Source organism: Danio rerio, chromosome 19 (assembly GCF_049306965.1).
Source record: "Danio rerio strain Tuebingen ecotype United States chromosome 19, GRCz12tu, whole genome shotgun sequence".
Lineage (NCBI taxonomy): Eukaryota > Metazoa > Chordata > Actinopteri > Cypriniformes > Danionidae > Danio > Danio rerio.
This window is the reverse complement of record NC_133194.1, coordinates 28,575,554-28,595,485: the sequence shown is the minus strand read 5'-3', so window position 1 is coordinate 28,595,485 and position 19,932 is coordinate 28,575,554. Positions and strand designations below refer to the sequence as shown.

At 37.5% G+C, this 19,932-nt stretch overlaps 1 protein-coding gene across 5 annotated transcripts in view; it reads left to right on the top strand.

Annotated features, from left to right (window-relative positions):
* Positions 1 to 19,067, top strand: part of dtnbp1b (dystrobrevin binding protein 1b) — a 73,811-nt gene extending 54,744 nt beyond the window's left edge. For 2 of the 5 annotated variants that reach the window (XM_005170037.5, XM_073930866.1), the window contains exons 2-4: positions 7,375 to 7,533; positions 15,560 to 15,694; positions 18,567 to 19,067. In XM_005170037.5, the coding sequence (XP_005170094.1) occupies positions 7,375 to 7,533; positions 15,560 to 15,694; positions 18,567 to 18,871 (599 nt within the window). In that variant the 3' untranslated portion in view covers positions 18,872 to 19,067. 5 annotated transcript variants of the gene reach the window in all.
* The last annotated feature ends 865 nt before the right edge of the window (positions 19,068 to 19,932 follow it).

Sequence of the window (19,932 nt, the reverse complement as noted above, 5' to 3'; positions counted from 1 at the left end):
CTTTTACTCCACTATTTTTCTTCAAGCCGTAGGCACTACTTTTTTATTTTTATTATCTAAGGTGGATGACTTATAGAGAAGTAGATTTTTGCCATCAAATTAAATCACACATAGAAAATCACATTATACAGAACAACCTCATGACTGTTTAGACTGCATGTCACTGATGAGAAAATGGCAGATGTCGACTGTATGAAGACTGAAATCACCAAATGATCTTAAACAACACTACAGAATGTTACATTTTCACACGTGCATGCACAAATTGATCAACTTTTCACAGCGCAATAATCACTGCTCTTAAGTACTTAAAAGGGCTACTTTTTACTAACATGAGTAATATTTACCCCAGATATTTTTACTCTACTTGCACTACATTTTTGGTTAAGAATTGGTACTTTTTTCAGTACCACTGCTCACAATTAACAAATGATACATCATACTTTAGAATTAATCTGTAATCAATACTGTAATCTACTTTAGTTTTTTATCACAGTAAACTGTAGTGTATTGTAGTATACAGTGATATTCCTTATAGTTGTAAAAAAAATCTTTTTTAACCACAGTTAACTATAGAATTACCACAGCATTCATTTAAGTAGTATGGATCAAAAACATTATAGTATTTGCTTCAAATTATTATAGCCTTTGTGGCAAGCCCTGTACACTAAAACATCATGGTATTAAATAAATCGTAAATATACAGCACATGATAATAAAAGGAACTCTGACACAAGCATGTGTCTAACTTTATTTTATAGCCCTTCTAAAAAAGAAGGATGTGCACCTATATTGGATGTGCACCTGTATTGTTCTTCAAATAATAAAAGCATGTAGAGATAAAAAAAAAAAAAAACTACACATGGAGATTATATTTATTGAAATGAATGAGCACTTTGTAAAGCATCCTTTGTAAAAAATCTAATTAAAGAAGATATCCTACATCGTCTGAATCATTTAAACAAGGCAAGATGGATCTATGCTTTTAGGTTATGTCAAACTCTGGCATTACCATTTTAGTGATGCCACAGAGACTTGAAATATACCGTAAATGATATGAGGAAATTAACAATGTAATAATAATTGACTTAATGAACAGTTTCAGTTTCAATTTATCTTGAAAAATGACAGATTAAAGTATGACTCAATCACAGTATTGTAAAAAGCAAACTAGTTCTTGTTCACTTGAACTGCAGAAACTGCAGAATATGTTGCTTTATCTTCGACAGAAAAAAAAGTAATGAGTTTGAACCAATATGACGGTGAGTAAATCATATAAGCATTTTAATTTGGGGACGAACCATCTGTTTAAAGGGGACTTAATATGCAAAAATCACTTTTATAAGGGGTTTAAATACAATTGTGTGTTAACAGTCTGTGTATAGAACCAGCTTCTGATGGTAAAAAAAGTATTAATTTTATTTTTTTTTTATTATCCCACTTGATAAAAAAAATCTGCAAAAACTCTTTGAGATTCTCCCTTTGAGCATTTAATTAGAGGGGCAAAGCTCTGCCCATTAGTGACAATCTCTCCCTCAATAGGCTAGTTGCACAATATGGCTTAGGTGAGCTTTGGTGACGCATGTGTGTGCATGTTGACTTCCGGTTGTATAGAACTATAAAAGAAGAAGTGAAGATTTTGCATTTCAGTTACCAAAAATGAGCATGTTTAAAAATGAAAAAAAAAAAAAAAAAGTAGTTTATTAGCGACAAGAGAGAACATTCTCACTACATTGCTGCATACCCCAGTGCACAGTTCGGGATCAGTGTTTACTCATGTTCTGTTGCGATCATTGCAGCCCTACAAAAACTACTAATGTGCAGTGTACATACAGTAAGAAAAACAATTTGTTTTTTGACACCTGGTGCATGGACTGAAAAAACTTAAAGGAGTTGTTCCCTGTCTTTTTGTGTGGAACAACAATACTCTTCCCACACTTTTGTGTTTTGGATCATCGGGCAAGATGCTCCGTCCTAGAGACATTTCCATCTGACTATGAGATAAACAAACCACAAGTGGCATTTGATCATGCAAATACATAATACTTGCTGTCTTTTGAAAAGAGGGCTGGGATCATTTGAATTTAAAGCAACAGTCATCAATATGGCACAATTTGGATCAAAGCCAAAAAGTGGCAATTTCAAAGAGTTATAAAACGTTATTTATGTAATATTTTGAGCTAAAACTTCACAAACACACTCTAGGGACATCAGAGTATTATTTTAGATCTTGTAAAAAAATGGCATAACAGGTCCCTTTTAAGTAAAGGCTTTCTGCTATCTGACTTCCAGTATAAGTGGGCCAGAAAAAATTATTATTATTATTATTATTATTATTATTATTATTATTATTTTTATTATTATTATTATTATTATTATTATTATTATTATTATTATCATTATTGTTATTTTATTATTTTTTTGTCAGGTTGAGTTTCTAGTTCTGCCAGATTCTACTCAGCACTAGTGCAGGATTAAAGGCTAGCTCATGACAAGAAGCATATATATTAAAATAACTATAAACATTATGTTCCAAAAACTGCTGAAGAGCTCGATTATAATGATAATGACAGTGGGAAATTACATCATTGGGATCACTTTCAGAGCAGTTATGCTTTTTACAAAACATAACTGCACTGTGTGGTTACAATAAACAGAGTGTTATTGTCTGCTGAAGTGGATAATATACAGCTTATGTTATCATTATAGTTATTAAAGTTCTTGCTCAGCATTGGCATTAGGACAATAAATTGAGGAAGATGTCTCTGTCCGATATTAAAACTTTTTATTGTACTATGTGCTACAATTACCAATTACAGCCAATGCATGGCTTGACTTTATATGCTCCCAAGAAACATTCGCGCTCCTCTCATCTGTGAACTGAGGCAGAAATAATATTATCATCTTATGCTTTAAATTTTATTTTATTTTATTTTATTTTATTTTATTTTATTTTATTTTATTTTATTTTATTTTATTTTATTTTATTTTAGAGCTAGACCAACTATTCATGACCAGCTGGTCTGCTTATTAGGGGGCTTCAGCAAATCTGGGATCTGAAAACACATGAAACTATAAAAAAATACAACAAAACAGTGCTTAGAATGAGATTAAAAACTAATCATGATATTTCATATTTTTAAATCATCCCCTCAACAAAAGTTTGGTCTTGGTAAATGTGAATATATGAGGTACTGCAGCCTCATTTTAAGTGTAAATCATGCACCTTGAAAAGGACAGCAGTTTAGAATATTAACATGGCATTTAATAATGCATTTTACAAGTTATGCTAAATTCATAACATATTTTAATAGGTAGAAGCTGTGAGTACTAAATTATTAACTTTAAGTTAGCATTTAGTTAAAACACTATTTAAAAAGGAAATTATAGCGCTAGGGGGGCTTTAAATATTGCAGCCACTTGAGAGTAAGAAATGCTCTAGTTTTAGAGCTCTCTGCTTGTCAACTCAAAATGATCCAGTCATCTTTTACAGTATGTTCAGAAGGAGGTTTGATCTCAGGTCAGAGCATCTGTACAGCAGCAGAAGTCATGCTCCTCTCAGGAGAAATAACAGTATGATGAAGAAAAACGCTACGGTTATTAAAGTAACCCTTCGATCCCCAAGGAGGGGAATGGAAATGTTATGTGGAAACTTCCACTATGGGGTATTTCGTCAGAAACCATTCATCTGAAAGAGTATAAAATCGGGCCAATGAAATCCCAATGAATTGGCGGCGTCAGTGTGCACAGCTGGCGTCAATGACAATCAGTCATGCTTTAAAGACACGGCTAGTGCAATGCTTGACATTCTTTTCAGCTGAAGAGACTTTCACGCTCAACAGCTAAGGGACAATCTTTGTGGTGATGGTACATAGCATTTCTGTTCCCCTTCGGATGGGGAACTCCAATGCTATGTGGAAACTTCCACTATGGGGAAATCTATGGAAAATGCCACAACAAAAGAACCTTACCCCATCCATGGTGAAGGGTGTACCATGCAGTAGACCAACCGCACCTACAATGCCGCGAGTTGCAGTCTTTCAATGTGTCCCCTTACTTACCTTACTTACCTGTTCAGGTTAAGCTATATTTTTCAGGGAGTCAAAAGTTACCCAGTAAAATAGGGTTTTTAATACGACAGTACATTGGGAAAGCATTTAGTCCCAATAGGGAGGACGCTGCGGAGCTCACCTGCTATCCAAAAGAGGGGAGACCCGGTGACAGCCTGAGGACTAGCCCTGAAAGGGGGGAGTACACATAAGACGATGGTTAGCGGGGAGGGAAGACACGAGGCTGCCTTAAAAAAGGAGGGACTAAACTGTGGTTGAGTGAGCTTATAGGATCGCCAACAAGGGATCACACAGCAGGCACCTATACCCAGAGCGCGGGCTGACCAGTGGGCATGCCAACAACGTAACAGGCCAACGTCTGACTCCTCCGCTGAGTCAGATGCTGGGGGCCTCAGAGAAACTCTGCAGGGTTTGCCAACAGGGAACTGAACTGACAAAACTGAAAAAAGCGCACGCATCTCCGTGTTAGGGAGAATGGCACAGAAAGTGTTTCAACACCCTAACCGAATTGTTTCCTCAATCACCAAGGGTTACTTAATTCCCTTGAGGAAACCGGCTCCACTCGCAGATTGTAAAACCTTGCAAATGTATTAGGTGTTGCCCATCCCACAGCTCTGCAAATGTCTGTCAGAGAGGCGCCGTTAAAGGTCTGAGTGTGTTCCACATAGGTTCGCAAAGCGCGAACAGGACACAATAATGAAAGGGCTGGGTCTGCCTCCTCCGCGGGCAGTGCTTGCAGGCTCACTGCCTGATGCTTAAACAACGTGGTAGGAACCTTGGGCACATAGCCGGGCTGGGGTCTCGGGACAACGTGAGAGCAGGCCTGAATTCTAGGCATGAGTCACTGACCGAAAATGCCTCCAGGTCCCCAACCCTCTTCATCTTTGGATGATGAGCTTCTGCATAAGGCTTCTGTGAAGGCAGCGGTTCAAAACGTGCAGATCTAGGATTGGCCGTAGCCCACCGCTCTTTTTGGGCACGATGAAGTCTCCTCTCGCAAGACAAGGGCAGACACAGGACTGACCCTGGTGAAATACATGCCCGTGAACTTGGGAGGCCGTTTCGCGAACTGTATCGCATAGCCGAGTCTGATCATACGGATGGGCATTGCGATGGGCTGGCCCGCGCTAACCAGGCAGGCAGAGCCCTCGCATCCATTTATTACTGGATTTGTGGTTGATTTTTGCAGAATGCAAAACCAAAAGGGAAAAGTCTATAACAATTATCACGCTAAAAGAAAAAAATTACACAAAATGAAACAAAATAAGAGCTTTAATTTTTCAAAACTCCCACTAAATTAAGCACACTATGTAAATCACTTTAAATTCAAATATTTCAATTTTGCATCGCAGTTAAAGATCAATTTTTCTTTTTGTAAAACATGTTAATTACTTCAGTTTTCTATTTAGCATTTTTTATTTATCCCTAGCAATGCTGTTCTTCAAAAACATCATAATCATGCTCTGATTCCTATGTAAATTACAAGGTTACTAGTGAGTTTTAAAGAGCAGTTCGGACAAATCATATAAATTCACTTACCATTTGTTCACTTACCATTTGAGACAATGGAACAACTTGGGGGAACATTATGTAGGAATTTCTCAGTCATCACATCATTCCACCTTGTGTATGGCACAGTCATAATGACCAGATTTCTGAAAAGAAAATAGTACATTTCATAGTTCAGTGGTCAAATAAATACAGATACAGTTGAAGTCAGAATTATTTGCCCCCCGGAATGATTCACCCCCTGTCAAATTTTTTGTTTTTTCAACACATTTCTAAACTTAATAGTTTTAATAACTCATTTCTAATAACTGAATTATTTTATTTTTGCCATGATGAAAGTAAATAATATTCTACTAGATCTTTTTCAAGACACTTCTATACAGCTTAAAGTGACATTTAAAGGCTTAACTAGTTTAATTAGGTTATAGGCATGTCAGGCAAATTAGGCAAGTTTTTGTATAATGATGGTTTGTTCTGTAGACTAAGGGGCTAATATTTTTTTCCTTAAAATGTTTTTTTTTTTTTTTTTTTTATAAAAACTGCTTTTATTCTAGCCGAAATAAAACAAATAAGAGTTTCTCCATAATGAAACTTTGTCTGAAACTTTGAAACTTTATTTAAATTTTTAATTATTTAATTTTCATTTGAGTGAAAACACAAGTTTTCCCAATCTGTGTATTATAAAAAGTTATTCCCTATTTGTGCCTTTGGAATTGAGTAAATAATTATTCATAACCAGACTTGTTATTATCATTATGCATTTTTAGGCTTGTTTGAGCACAAATTATCTTTCTACAAATATAAGAGTGCAGCTGTTTAGCTTATCATTTATTTATTATTTTATTTATTTATTTAATTTTACTTTTATCCGCACATATAGAGAATTTGTGTATTGTGACAGCAGAGATTCAGGGTTGTTTGAAATTGCATGCAAACACCTATGTGCTACATACAAAAAGTGTTCCTTTAGTTAACAGTAGATAGTGTGTGATTACCTTGAAACTGATGACTGTGTTTTAGTGATAACTGATAGCAACAGCTTTTTGCTCTTGTGAAGGTTCATGGCTTTCATGAACTTCTTTATGGCTTCACTGGTGCATGCAACCACTTATTCAATGTAGCATGCTGTGCCACCTTCTGGTGAAAAAAATCCAGTCTCATTCACTACCATTCATTTTTAAACGCTAAAAACAATTTATTACGCTGCTTGATGTTGCAAACTGATATTTTCTTATTATATTATTCTGCTTTGTCTGTATTGTCATGAACAAACTTGTTTGTAGAGCAGTAGTCTGATCGTTTTTTGTCGTTTATTATTCCTAGTCATTTCTCCAATCAAAAGTTCTAAAACAATCGCAAAAACGAGCATGCTTCTGCATTGAAGAATAAGGTCAATATGGCTATAACATTTTATAACCAGCTGGATATGATGGACAAGCTGTTTACAATGGATAGGAGGTTGTTTTGGAAAATGGGTAGTAAAGAGTGTATAGCCCATAGTAAATACTATGGAAGTCATTAGCATTAACTGTTTGGTTACCTTTTTTTTATTTCTTCTGTGTAAAACGGTGAGTAAATGATGACAAGTTATAGTAATATGGCAGTATATTCTTCAGACCTACTTTTAGCAAAATGTGAGTTAGTCAGGAAAAGAATTACCTTTGAATAAGCTGAATCAGCTCAAGCTGAGTAAAGAGTAGAACATTACTGCTGGACAGTCCATATTTTAAAAAAAAATGTAGATCTTCATTAAAGGGTTTCTTATCTTCTCTTCTTTCTTGTCCTTTCAATACAGCGGAGCTGGAACTGGAGCATGCTCAGAGAGTACCAGAGACAGAGCCTGTCCAGCCACAGGTAAAGCTAAAGGACAGGCAAAAGTTTTTTGAGGAGGCTTTTCAGCAGGACATGGAGCACTACCTGTCCACTGGATACCTACAGATTGCAGAGAGGAGAGGTAAGATATGCCTTCAGTTCAAGTCTGAATCATATATACCAAATGTTTAAACAAAAATGTTCTTCATTAGCAAACGTTTCATGTACAGTTTGTTGTACACTCAGAAACAAACATACATGAGCTGCCACTGGGGTGGTACCTTTTCAAAAGGTACACATTTTTTATTTAAAGGGTCCATTATGGTACCTCCAAAGTATATATTAGTACATACAAATTTCAAGAGGAACACTTTTGTACATTTTAGGTACTAATATGTACCTTTGAGGTACCAAAATGGACCCTTTAAGTACAAATGTGTACCTTTTGAAAAGGTACCACTCCAGTGACAGCCATATTTCTGAGTGTATGTATGTGTATGATCTTACAATTTTCAGACATTTCCTACACTTCAAAAATAAAAGTACTAGAGCTGTCAGTAAGGTAGAACATTTTCGAAAACTACACATTTGTAATAAATTGATTTCTATTTGTATTTCAAATGTATAAATTAAAACCCAAAAATCTCAAGCAGTACACTGTTATACTATTTAGGTACTAATTTATATCTCTGAGGTATAAATATGCACTCTTTAGGTATACATGTGTAGCTTTTGAAAATGTTTTACCTAAGTGACAACTCTTGTACCTTTATTTCAGAGAAGTAAAGGAAATGCCTCCTTGGATAGTCCGGTACAAAAAGACAAATACAGGTCCCCAGCACACAACATATTGGATTGGGGAGGCTATTCACAGCCCTGAAGCAAATAAAATAAGTGTTGCTTCCATCTTCCACTCTGTATCTTAATCTAAAATGACTCAGAAGTCACAATGATTATGGGAATATTTTAAAGAGCACCTGAAGTATGTTTAAGGGTAATGCTGATCTAGATAAATTACACCGAATCCGCAAATTGAATGGTAGTGATGTGGGGACTAGCAAAAATCATAAGGTTCAGTTCAACATGTGCACAGATCATACAACAAGTTTAAACATTTACCTTGAAACAATCTACAGTACAGTGAGTTGAACACACACAGTTAAAAAGGCAGGGATAAGATCATACATATAATGAGCCAGCAGGTCATTAAACCAGTGTGCTGGTTCAGAGAACTGTTCATAATGAAGGTGGCACTAAGATCAGCCTGCGAGGGATTAAGAAGACGGGTTTAGGATCAGCCACCAGGTCTTAAAGAAGATGGCATTAGAACCAGCCAGCAGCTCATAAAGAAAGTGATGCTAGTCAGCAAGTGTTTAAGAAGATGTGGTTTGGATTAATCTGTGGGTCATCAAGAAGATGGGGTTAGGACCAGCTATTTGTGAATAAAGAAAGTGGAACCTTAAAACAACTTAACCTGATCTTAACTAGGTTGGATTTGTTTGATTTATCAAGCCAAAATATACTTTGCAAGCTGGAATTTACTCAATTCATTGTATGCAACAGGCTTCAGGTCAGCAGTTTATGAAACGATCATTATTCATAAAGCAGGAGTAACTAGGATCAGATCCTGGGATATGGAAGTTTGACATACATCTGATTAAAACGTTTTCTAAAATGAGAAAAAATATAGATTTGCAATTTGATTGTTGGAATGGGCATTGCTAACAAAAATAGACAAAATAATCAATGCATTTAAATGCATGTCTGTACTCAGTTAAAGAGAATTACTCTCTAGAATGTTTTCAGATGCCCTATAGTGCATTTAGAAAGTATTCATAGTGATTTACTTTTTCCACATTTTTAAATTTCCTCATGTTACAGCCTTATTCTAAAATGGGTCAAATTTATTTATTTCCTCAAAATTCTACACACAATACCCCATAATGACAATTTGAATAATATTTTTTTGAAGCTGTTGCAAATTTATTAAAAATAAAAAAATCTGAAAAATCACGTCCATGAGTATTCACAGCCTTTGCTCAATACTTTGTTGATGCACCTTTACAGCCTCAAGCCTTTTTGAATATGATGTCTTTGTGAATTCTTGCCAATTCCTCTTTGCAGTACCTCTCTAGCTCTATCAGGTTGGATGGGAAGGAACGGTGTACAGCCATTTTCAGATGTCTCCAGAGATGTTCAACAGAATTTAGGTCTTGGCTTTGCTTTGGCCACTCAAAGATTTTCCCCGAGCTGTTGTGAAGCCACTCCATTGATGTTTCGGTGGTGTGCTTGGGGTCATTGACCGCCTGGAAGATGAACTGTCGCCCCAGTCTGAGTTCAAGAACACTCTGAAGCAGGTTTTCATTTAGGATGTCGCTTTACATTGCTACATTCATCTTTCCCTTTATCCTGACTAGTTGCTGCTACTGAAAAATATCCCCATAGCATGATGCTGCCACCACCATGCTTCACTGTAGGGATGGTATTAGCCGGGTGATAATAAGCTCTGACATTTCCTCCAACGAGTTCAATTTAAGTCTCAACAGACCAGAGAATTTTGTTTCTTATAGTCTGAGAGTCCTTCAGATGCCTTTTGGCAAATTCCAGGTGGGCTGCTATATGCCCTTTAGTTAGGAGTGGCTTCCATCTGGCCACTCTTTCCTACAGGCCTGACTGGATGATTGTTGCACAGATGTCCTTCTGTAAGGTTCTCCTCTCTCCACAGAGGAACGCTGTAGCTCAGACAGAGTGACTATCAGGTTATTTATCACCTCCCTAACTAAGGCCCTTCTCCCCCGATCACTCAGCTTAGATGGCCGGCCAGCTCTAGGAAGAGTCCTGGTGGTTCCAAACATCTTCTACTTATGGATGATGGAGGCCACTGTGCTCACTGGAACTTTCAAAGTAGCAGATTTTTTTCTGCAACCTACCCCAGCCTTGTGCCTCGAGACAATTCTGTCTTGGAGGTCTACAGACAATTCCTTTGTCTTCATGCTTGGTTTGTGCTTTGACATGCACTGTCAACCCTGGGACCCTATATAAACCAGTGTATGCCTTTTGCGGATAAAACTTAGGACGCGGGTGGTGAGGGAGGTGTCAAAGACGGCGCCCTCTCTATTCTGCCGGTCAAAGCGCGAATATAACTGCTGAGGACGCAGATGGTGAGGGAGGTGTCGTGGACGCCGCCCTCTCAATTCTGCCGCCCTAGGTGGCCGCCTAGGTTGCCTCTATGGACGCGCTGGCCCTGTTCATGGCAAAGGCTATGAATACTTATGTACATGTGATTTTTCAGTTTTTTTTTTTTTTATATATAAATTTGCAACAATTTAAAAAAATAATTTCTCACATTGGCATTATGTTGTATTGTGTGTAGAATTTTGAGGAAATAAATTAATTAATCCAATTTGGAATAAGGCGGTAATATAAAAAAAAATGTGGAAAAGTTGAAGCGCTATGGATACTTTTCTAGATGAACTGTATATGATGATGATGAGAATGAGGAGCTTTACAAGCACTACTACTGTAAATATACATTAAGGTTGTCTCAATAATGGAATTCGATACCAATCTGTACTGAAATTTTAAAAGTGTCCATTTCCTGCAAACATTTGGGCGCTGTGAAGCAGTCTTAAAGAGTGCTATTTAGCAATCGTGTTCACATGTTCAGCAAAAATGACGATTGACCGAACACACCGCTGTTTACTTAGTGTAACCACAAATACAGGGACGCTGGAGCGTTTCAAAGTCACGTTGATCAGCTGGTTTGTCTATAAGTTGACATGAGTAATCCGCTGATGAATGATGACTTTAAATCACGTCAGTGTCCCTGTATCTGTGGTTACACGCAGTAATCAGTGGTGAGTTTGGTCAACTGATGATCTTCACGGCTACTCACAGTAAATTCTGTTGAGCACGTCAACACAATGGCAAATCAGCAGTGTTAAAGAACGTGCTCCACAGCACCCAAATATTCACAGGAAATGGACACTTTTAAAATTTCAGTATTGATTGGTATCGAACTCCAGTATCATGACAACCCTAATATACACATAAAAATAAGAAAAGTAAATAAATAAATTAGTTAGGATCAGAGAGCAAATCATAAAAAAGGAAAGAATCAACCAGCAGTTCTTAAAGAAGAAGGTGCTAGAGTCAGTCAGCAAGTGATCAAAAAGAGGAGGCTAGGATCAGCCTCAGGCCCGGCGCTACGGGGGGGCAAAGGGGGGCATTGCCCCCTCAGAAAGAGTTTGTGCCCCCCCAGTTTTTATAAAGGACTCAAACTGAAAATTCTTTCTGTCATTAATTATTAACACTCCCGTCGTTCCAACCTTAAGAACACACATTTAAATATTTTAAAATATATGACATAGCAATTGAATTATGAAAATAGTGATATTAAAGCTAGTCCTATAGTTCAGAGATCCGGTCCCCGCGTCAGGTCAGGTGCGGCCGTAAATAGCCTTTAAAATGCGCACACAGCGATGGAGGCGCACTCAACTCACAACGGAGAAAAGTGGGTGACATGATAGGAGCAGCTTAATTCATTACATGCTTTGGTTAACTAATTATTTAAACACAACTTTCTTGAGCTCTAAAAGGAAAAAACACATAAGAAATTTGCTGTTAAATTAATTTTAGCAGAGACGCAACTGCCAGTCATTTATTAGTTCGGGAAGATGTAGCCTAATAAAAATGTTTTAATAAAAACAAATAGTTTGCTGCACAGTCCCACAGTAGGCTACACTATAAATAATATTTTAATTTTATTTATTAATATTATTATTAATATTATTACAATTAAACTAAAATTGACAAAACGCAGAACCCTTTGAATGTTTGCTTTCATTTTGCTAAAAAGCGCACTTTTACAGTTGTGTAGAGAAACATCCCATTATGCAGCAGCAGTCAAGGTATAACACATAATAAATGCCTTTTGCGTTTATTAAGTCAAGTTTGCAGTGTTATAAATGGAATATAGTGCTTAAGTGGATTTATCGCGGATCAACCGAGAAACCTCTCACGCGCTGCAGGTAAGCAGAATGATAATCTTTTAAAAATATGTCATTTAGGCTATACTGCTTTTTGCTCATGCAAAATTAAACAAAATATATTGTAGATCTATTTTAAGAGCTAAAATACAACATATCGAGTTTGTTTTGACTTGTAGCTCATGGCCCTAAAATGAAAATAACCTGAAAACAAAGCTATTAAAAAAAGGCTTAATTAATTAAATAATTAATAAATAAAATTACGGGTAGGCTTAGTAACCTAATGGTTTATGATGGTTTACAATATCACGAAAAAAACACATTTATGATAGCCTAAGATAAATCTTTGTTTTTACATTTAAAATCATGAAAAAAAGTTATATAGCATATTGAGTGTTATCCGTGCCAAAATTTAACCATTTTTCACGGTAATAACAAGTGAATTTTGGTATCTTTTTAGGTATTTTTCTGGCTACACTAATGCCTTAAAATGAAACTAAGTAATTGTTTTAAATGACATTAAATTGTAACATTTAGCTTTTCCCTAACAATGATGTTGGTTGGATAATACGTGAAGCGGGATGAATCGGTTAAGCTGATTTTACTTATTTACCGGTTAAATGAATAGTCTGATCGTGGGTCATGCTTGCATGCGTGGGCATAATTTGACGTCTTTACCTAAAACTTTAAACATTCATATGCCTGTTATTTAAAATAAAACGGAAATAAGGAGAATAACATATGATTTAAAACACTCGTTTGGCACTGAAGCCATCCTCCGTCTGCATTAATAAGCGGTATGCATTACTATCGTTAATAAAATTCGTAATAGCGAAACTGCATATTGTTATTACTATTAAAACGTAGCCTATAGTACTGCCTTAGTTCAGTAACTTAGGCAGTAATGCAAAGTAATAATAAATGTGAATAAATAGCCTAAATGAAAGAAACAAGAGAACAAAATGAGTCACCAGGGGCCTCATGTACGAAGACTTGCGTGGAAATCTTACTAAAACATTGCGTACGCACAAAGCTGTAAATGTGCGTACGCAGAAAAAAATTCAAATGTATGAAACACTGCGTACGCCGAATCTCACGCATATTCTTTTGTACATCTGAATGAACGTGAAACTGAGCGCAACATGCACGAGCACAAAACCCCTCCCTGCCTCCTCCCCCGTATGAATATGCTAATGACTATGCTAATGGCAAAACCCAACGAAAAAGCAACGGCAAAAGCAAGCAAAAAGAGAAACTTTGAACAGAATGTGAATTGGAGGTGCTGCTTTCGGAGGTAGACCGGAGAAAAGCGGTGTTATTTGCAAGTTTGTTCTCCGGAATTAACAACAAAAGAAAAAAATAGAGTGGGAGAGTTTAGCTGATACGGTTAACACAGTTGGGTCTGAACATCGCACTGAGTGCATTTAAAACAGAAATAGTGTGGTTTATAACTGAAAAATGTTGCAGTACCCTTAGCAGTCTCAGTGGCGCACCTCATAAGAAGCATGTGATCATGTACTGACATGTTCGAGCATTAACTAGGCTCGAATCCAGCGTCTAATGAATTCTTTCTTTTTTTCCCCGCTACATATCAGATTTTGCCCACTATTTATCAAGAGAAAGACAAGTAGGAATCATCAATAAGTTTGTGCATCATATTTTATTTGCACATTTATTGAATGGAAATGTTTCTGATTCACGCATGCAAATTCATCTTCAGATAGTGTCTTTATAGCAATGTTCGTTTAGTAGATCGCTCAGATTACATTGGGAAAACAGGCGACCGCTGCAAATTGTGCTTTAATGTTTAGCTGGTCAACTGTATGGTATGGAAATCTTAGATACCTACTAGATGAACCCTTGCCATTGCAAGGATCAGACACTTTGTAGAGAAGAATTTAACACAACTGCCTCTAGGAGTCGCCAATGGAAATAAAACAGACACGCACAAAAAATGTGCGTACGCCTGCCAAAAAGCTGCCGTGAACCTGCGCACATTCCCACGTTCAGTTCATTGTTAGTAAATCCAAACGTGAGCGATTCTGAGCGTAAAACCTTGCGTACGCAATGTTTTTGTGCGTACGCAGCGTTGATACATGAGGCCCCAGGTCTAGTGCCCCCCTATGGATTTAAAGTGCCCCCTCAGTTTTGACTTCCTGGCGCCGGGCCTGATCAGCCTGTCGGTCCTCAAGAAGATGGGTTAGGATCCGCTTGTGGGTCATCAAAAACAACCAATAAGTCATTAAGAAGATGGTGTAAGACAACTCATGGATGTTATAAGCAAAGTGATGCAACAATCAGCCAACGGTTCATAACCAAGGTGGTGACGTAAGATCCGCCAGTAGATAATTAAGACGACTAGGATGAGCCAACCCTTCATAAAGACAGGTTTAGAATCAGCCAGCAGGGCATAAAGAAGGCAATGCTATGATCAGCCATCATTAAGAAGATGGGGTTAGGATCCGAAAGCAGATCATTAAAAAGAAAGGGTTAGAATTAGCCAGTGGTTCATAAAGAAGAATGTACTATTGTGGGATCAGCCAGCGGGTGATTAAAAAGACAGCGTTTGGCTCAGTCAGTGGTTCATTAAAGGTCAGGACTATGAGCAACATTCTTAGGCTTTATTTTACAGGATCACGACAAGGAAAATTTTGTAGTAAGGATTGAATTGTGTTGGAAGTGTGTGTAGTTGCTTTCAAAGTGCAGCACACAGATTCTGTGTATACTAGCTGTGTTTGTGTCTCAGTACTGTAAAAGAGGAGCTAACACGTCTCTCTCTTTGCTGTCCACCTCCCTGTGCTGCTGCGCTCTTACACAACCTTGAGGTACGCAGTTCACCGCCCTGCTTACTGATGCCACGCTTACACACGCACATGTGACGGGCATGCCTCACGCTGCAGTCTGTGTTTGTGAAGCATGCGCTAATGACATCCCAGCGTCAACATGACTGCAAGGTGACGATTCCAGGACATAGCTCGCTGCATCAAATGAAATCTGACACTGACTAAATTTTCTTGTCTATTTGGCAAAAGATGGCTCAAGAAGGTTTTCTTTGTCCACAGAGATGGGAACTACATGCGTTAACGTTCATCCTGGACTCAAATCCTTGATACAGCTCAGTGAGTGAAGTGTTAGATTGCAGAAAGTAATGCTGTTGCTCTTGCTTCACAGAGACAATAGGAAGCATGTCCTCAATGGAGGTGAATGTGGACATGCTGGAGCAAATGGACCTGATGGATATGTCTGACCATGAGGCATTGGATGTCTTTCTCAATTCTGGAGGCGAAGACAACAGCGTGGCCTCGCCAATGCTTGGTATACATTCATATAGTGACATTTACCAATCATCAAGCAATGCATTTACCTTCTCTGCAGGTGTTTCTTCTCTAATGTGTGTGTCATTTTCAAGTATAGCTCAGTTGATTTCAGCAGATTTAAAACACTCTGCACTAATGACGCTTCCTGGCGTGGTGTCCCTCCTTAAAGAACTCTTTAGCTTTACTAATGCTGAGATACCTTTAAATTAGTGCTGACATTTACCGCCATAGTCAGCAAAAGAACGCTGATGATGTCTGGGCTGTTTGATTGCATCCAGAGAAGAACAAACAGCTTTTACAATTATCGCTAATTACATTGAGCTGCATCAAAAGCCAAGCTCACTGGATTAAACAGGCAACATCAGGACATTGGAACTGTCCATATGCAAGGTTTTCATGTCTGCAGTTTGCACAAGCAGATGCCCATTAAAGGGACAGTTCACTCCAAAATGAAAATATACTTCCCGTTTACTTACTCTGAACTCACACTGAAAACATAAAAGAAAATATTCTGAAGAATGCTGGGAAAAAAAACACCATTGACATTTACTGTAGAATTAATTAATTCATTCATTCATTCATTCATTCGTTCGTTCATTTTCTTTTTGGCATGATCCCTTTATTAATCTGGGGTCGTCACAGAAGAATAAACTTATCCAGCATGTGTTTTTTTTCGCAGCAGATGCCCTTCTAGCTTTAGCTTTAGCTTAACCAATTCACCAATAGCACATGTCTTTGGACTGTAGGGGAAACCGGAGCACCCGGAGGAAACCCACTCAAACACAGGGAAAACATGCAAACTCCACACAGAACAAAGTCATCCATTGTTTGACGTCATCCATTCATGACACCTTCAGTAAATCACGTTCTAAAATGATACCATAAAGCAAACATAAATAATCTGTAGCGTAATTTTTTTCTTAACATATAGTACCCTAATAATAAATGAAATTAAAAAAAAAAACAGTTTTGACATGTTCCCGTGGTGGTTTGAAGTTGTCTTTTAGCGTACATTAGTATTAACTATAGAGAACTGATAAACTGTAATAAGTACTGTTGTATACTTTGGTTTTACTACAGTAAATTGTGAGGTATTGTACTTTAATATATGCTAGAGTTGCAGAAACCTACAGTATAGTGCCATTTGTTTATATTACCGATGTGTTATCAAAGCAACTGTAGTATCACCAACACATTAATTCAAGAACTTTACTATGGTTCAAAAACTATATAAAACTATGTTACCATTGTATAATTTTTTTTCTGGAATTCATTTGTTAGCTATAAATGCTATATTATGTATAGTATAAAACACTTTACTGAAGTATGTACAGTGGCCGAGAGAGCTTAACGTGCTGCTATTTAAAAAAAAAAACACATGCAATTACAAAAAAACGACAGAAAATTGAGAAAGATCTTCATCTGCTCACATCTTTAAAGTCTCAAAACAAATACACATAAAAGAATGTGTTGCATTTACCCACAACACAAACAATTTACGAAAATGCGATGCATTTTCTCACAACACAAAAAGAACGGAACACAAGAAAAATGTCAAGGGGGACCCAAGCGGCATGCCTCTGTGTCGTAAGTATTGCTCAGTGAAGTAGCATGTGATCTTTGTAAGGTGCTTTTTTTTGTTTGTTTATATTAATATCCTGATTTCTGTGGCTTTAGTTTTTATTAGCTTAAATAACCGTAACCTTAGTAGCCGGGTCCGTCACATTTTTGGGTCTCCTTGAAACATTTCCATTTTGTTGTGAGAAAATGCAGTGCGTTTTCATGACATGTTTGCGTTGTGTGAAAATCAGGAGCATTTTTTAAAAATGTGTTTGCGTTGTGAGAATTTACAGCATGAGTGCTGTCAAACTGACAATGATCTTTTCTCAATTTGCTGGCATTTTTTGTAATTGCATATATTTTCTTAAATTGCAGCACGTTAAGCTCTCTCAGCCACTGTAAGTCCTATTAATTACTACAGTACAATACTATAGCAACCGGAAGCATCACAAAATGACTTTGTCCTCGAAAAATTAGCAAAGCAAGCATAAATGTCAAAATTCCTTTACAAATCAATGGTAGCAACTGGGTAACATGGTGGCAGAGTGGGTAGCAGAATCGCCTAACAACAAGAAGTCTGCAAATCCCGGCTGGGTCAGTTTGCATTTCTGTGTGGAAGTTGCATGTTCTCCCTGTGTTTGTGTGGGTTTCCTCTGGGGGCTCCGGTTGTCCCCACAGTTCAAAGACATGTGATACAGGTGAATTGATTAAACTCAATTGGCTGTAGTGAAGGTGAAGGGTGAGTGAGTGTTTTCCGCTCTGTTTCTGCTGGGTAAAACACATGCTAAATAAGTTGGTGATTCATTCCACTGTGGTAACCCCTGATGAATAAGGGAATCAATAAGTACTTTACTATACTTTTTTTTTTTTACTACAGAAGAAAACCACAGTATTGGGTTATTTGTTTATATTACTGTTGTGTTAACAAAGCAACTGTAGTAAAACCACCAGATTAATTCAAGCACTTTACTATTTACGTAGTTCATAAACACTATAGTACAGTTTACTATGGTAGTTTTTTTTTTATCTGGGATTCATTATCAAATAGTTGTAAAAGCACTATAAATGTCTACAGTACAGTACTATTGTAACCAGATGTGTCCCAAAACGACTCTACCCTCCAAAAAATTTGCAAAGCAATCATAAATGTCAAAACTCCTTTACAAATCAATGAGGGTAGATGACTTGGTTTTCAGAACAGATCTCCTGTCTCTCAAAATCCTCAATGATATCTGATCAGTATAACTTTTCAAATAAAATTTGTATTGCTAATCCCGCTACTTTATTTTGTCTGAATGATTGTATCTCAGGTCCAGACGTAGAGTCGTTTACCTCAGAGATCACTCTTCAGGTGCCCACACAGGCCGATCTGCGGCACAAGCTTGCGTCTCTGTCCTCCACTTGCACAGACTCAGCCAGCCAGGATACAGAGGCAGGGGAAGAGGAGGATGACGATGATGATGATAATGATGAAGATGATGACAGGGTACAAGCAGCCAGCATTCTCCCTCCGCTTGTCCAGCCAGATCAGGAAGAGGTGGATGAGGAGGGCACGTTACCCGAAAGAGTACAAAACCAGCCAAACAATAACTGTGAGAGCAGTCGATCGTCCTGAAAACACAGAGAATGAGTGACAGACTGTAAAAGAAAGTGTGCTATGCATTAGCGTCCAAAGGAAGAGCGTGTACTTGTTTTATGAAACCCTTTTGGTTTTTGTAAACATATTCGTTGTTGTGTGTTGTGTAGTGTAAGCCCGATCCTGTGCCTGCCCTCCAAAATCAATAAATATCTTTTATTCTGTTGGACAGTCACTGCTTATAGCATAAAGCCGGTCTATTGTGTTGCCACTGATGAAAGTTGCGTAAGGGATAAAGCACATCCAGGAGGTTTTTATATAGAATAAAGCCCAACTAGCTTATTGCCAGCTGTATAAGACTAGAGGGCTTTATTCTGTGAGAACTGCATGAATGTACTTTATCCGATTATTATATGAATACTTGTCCGTAAAATTGTATTCAATATTTAATAAAATGCAAAGACAGAAACAAAAATGGCTGAACGAAGCATACTCTAACTTGCATATTATTCAGTCACAAGATGGCGCCAGTCAAAAACAGTGGCGGGACAGACAAGCAAATAGAAGTGAACGTATTCACTGATGACCAAACAAGCAGATGATTTATGGTATTATTACACAGCTTTCTGGAAAGCTTGATTCTGATTGGTCAGTCAAAACATTTTAAGCTGTGTTTAATTTGAGCCGAATCTTGCCGGATCCTGTTTCGAGAAATGTCATATATTCGTGTTTTGTGTTCCGGCATTTATTTGAACTAATACGGCATTAACTTTTTTGTGGTGAATACCTGCACATGTGTGTGTGTGTGTATGTGTATGTGTGTGTGTGTGTGTGTGTGTGTGTGTGTGTGTGAGAGAGAGAGAGAGAGAGAGAGAGAGAGAGAGAGAGAGAGAGAGAGAGAGAGAGAGAGAGAGAGAGAGAGAGAGAGAGAGAGAGAGAGAGAAAATGTGAATAAGTCTGAGTGAAAACAGCGAGCAAAGCTGTGTGGATGGTGTGCGTACACACACATAAAGATAGGCACTTTCGACCAGTCAGCTTTCTTACATTTACAATCACTGTCATTGATAGGTGATTATTGTTTCGCGCACAGTGAGCAGCTA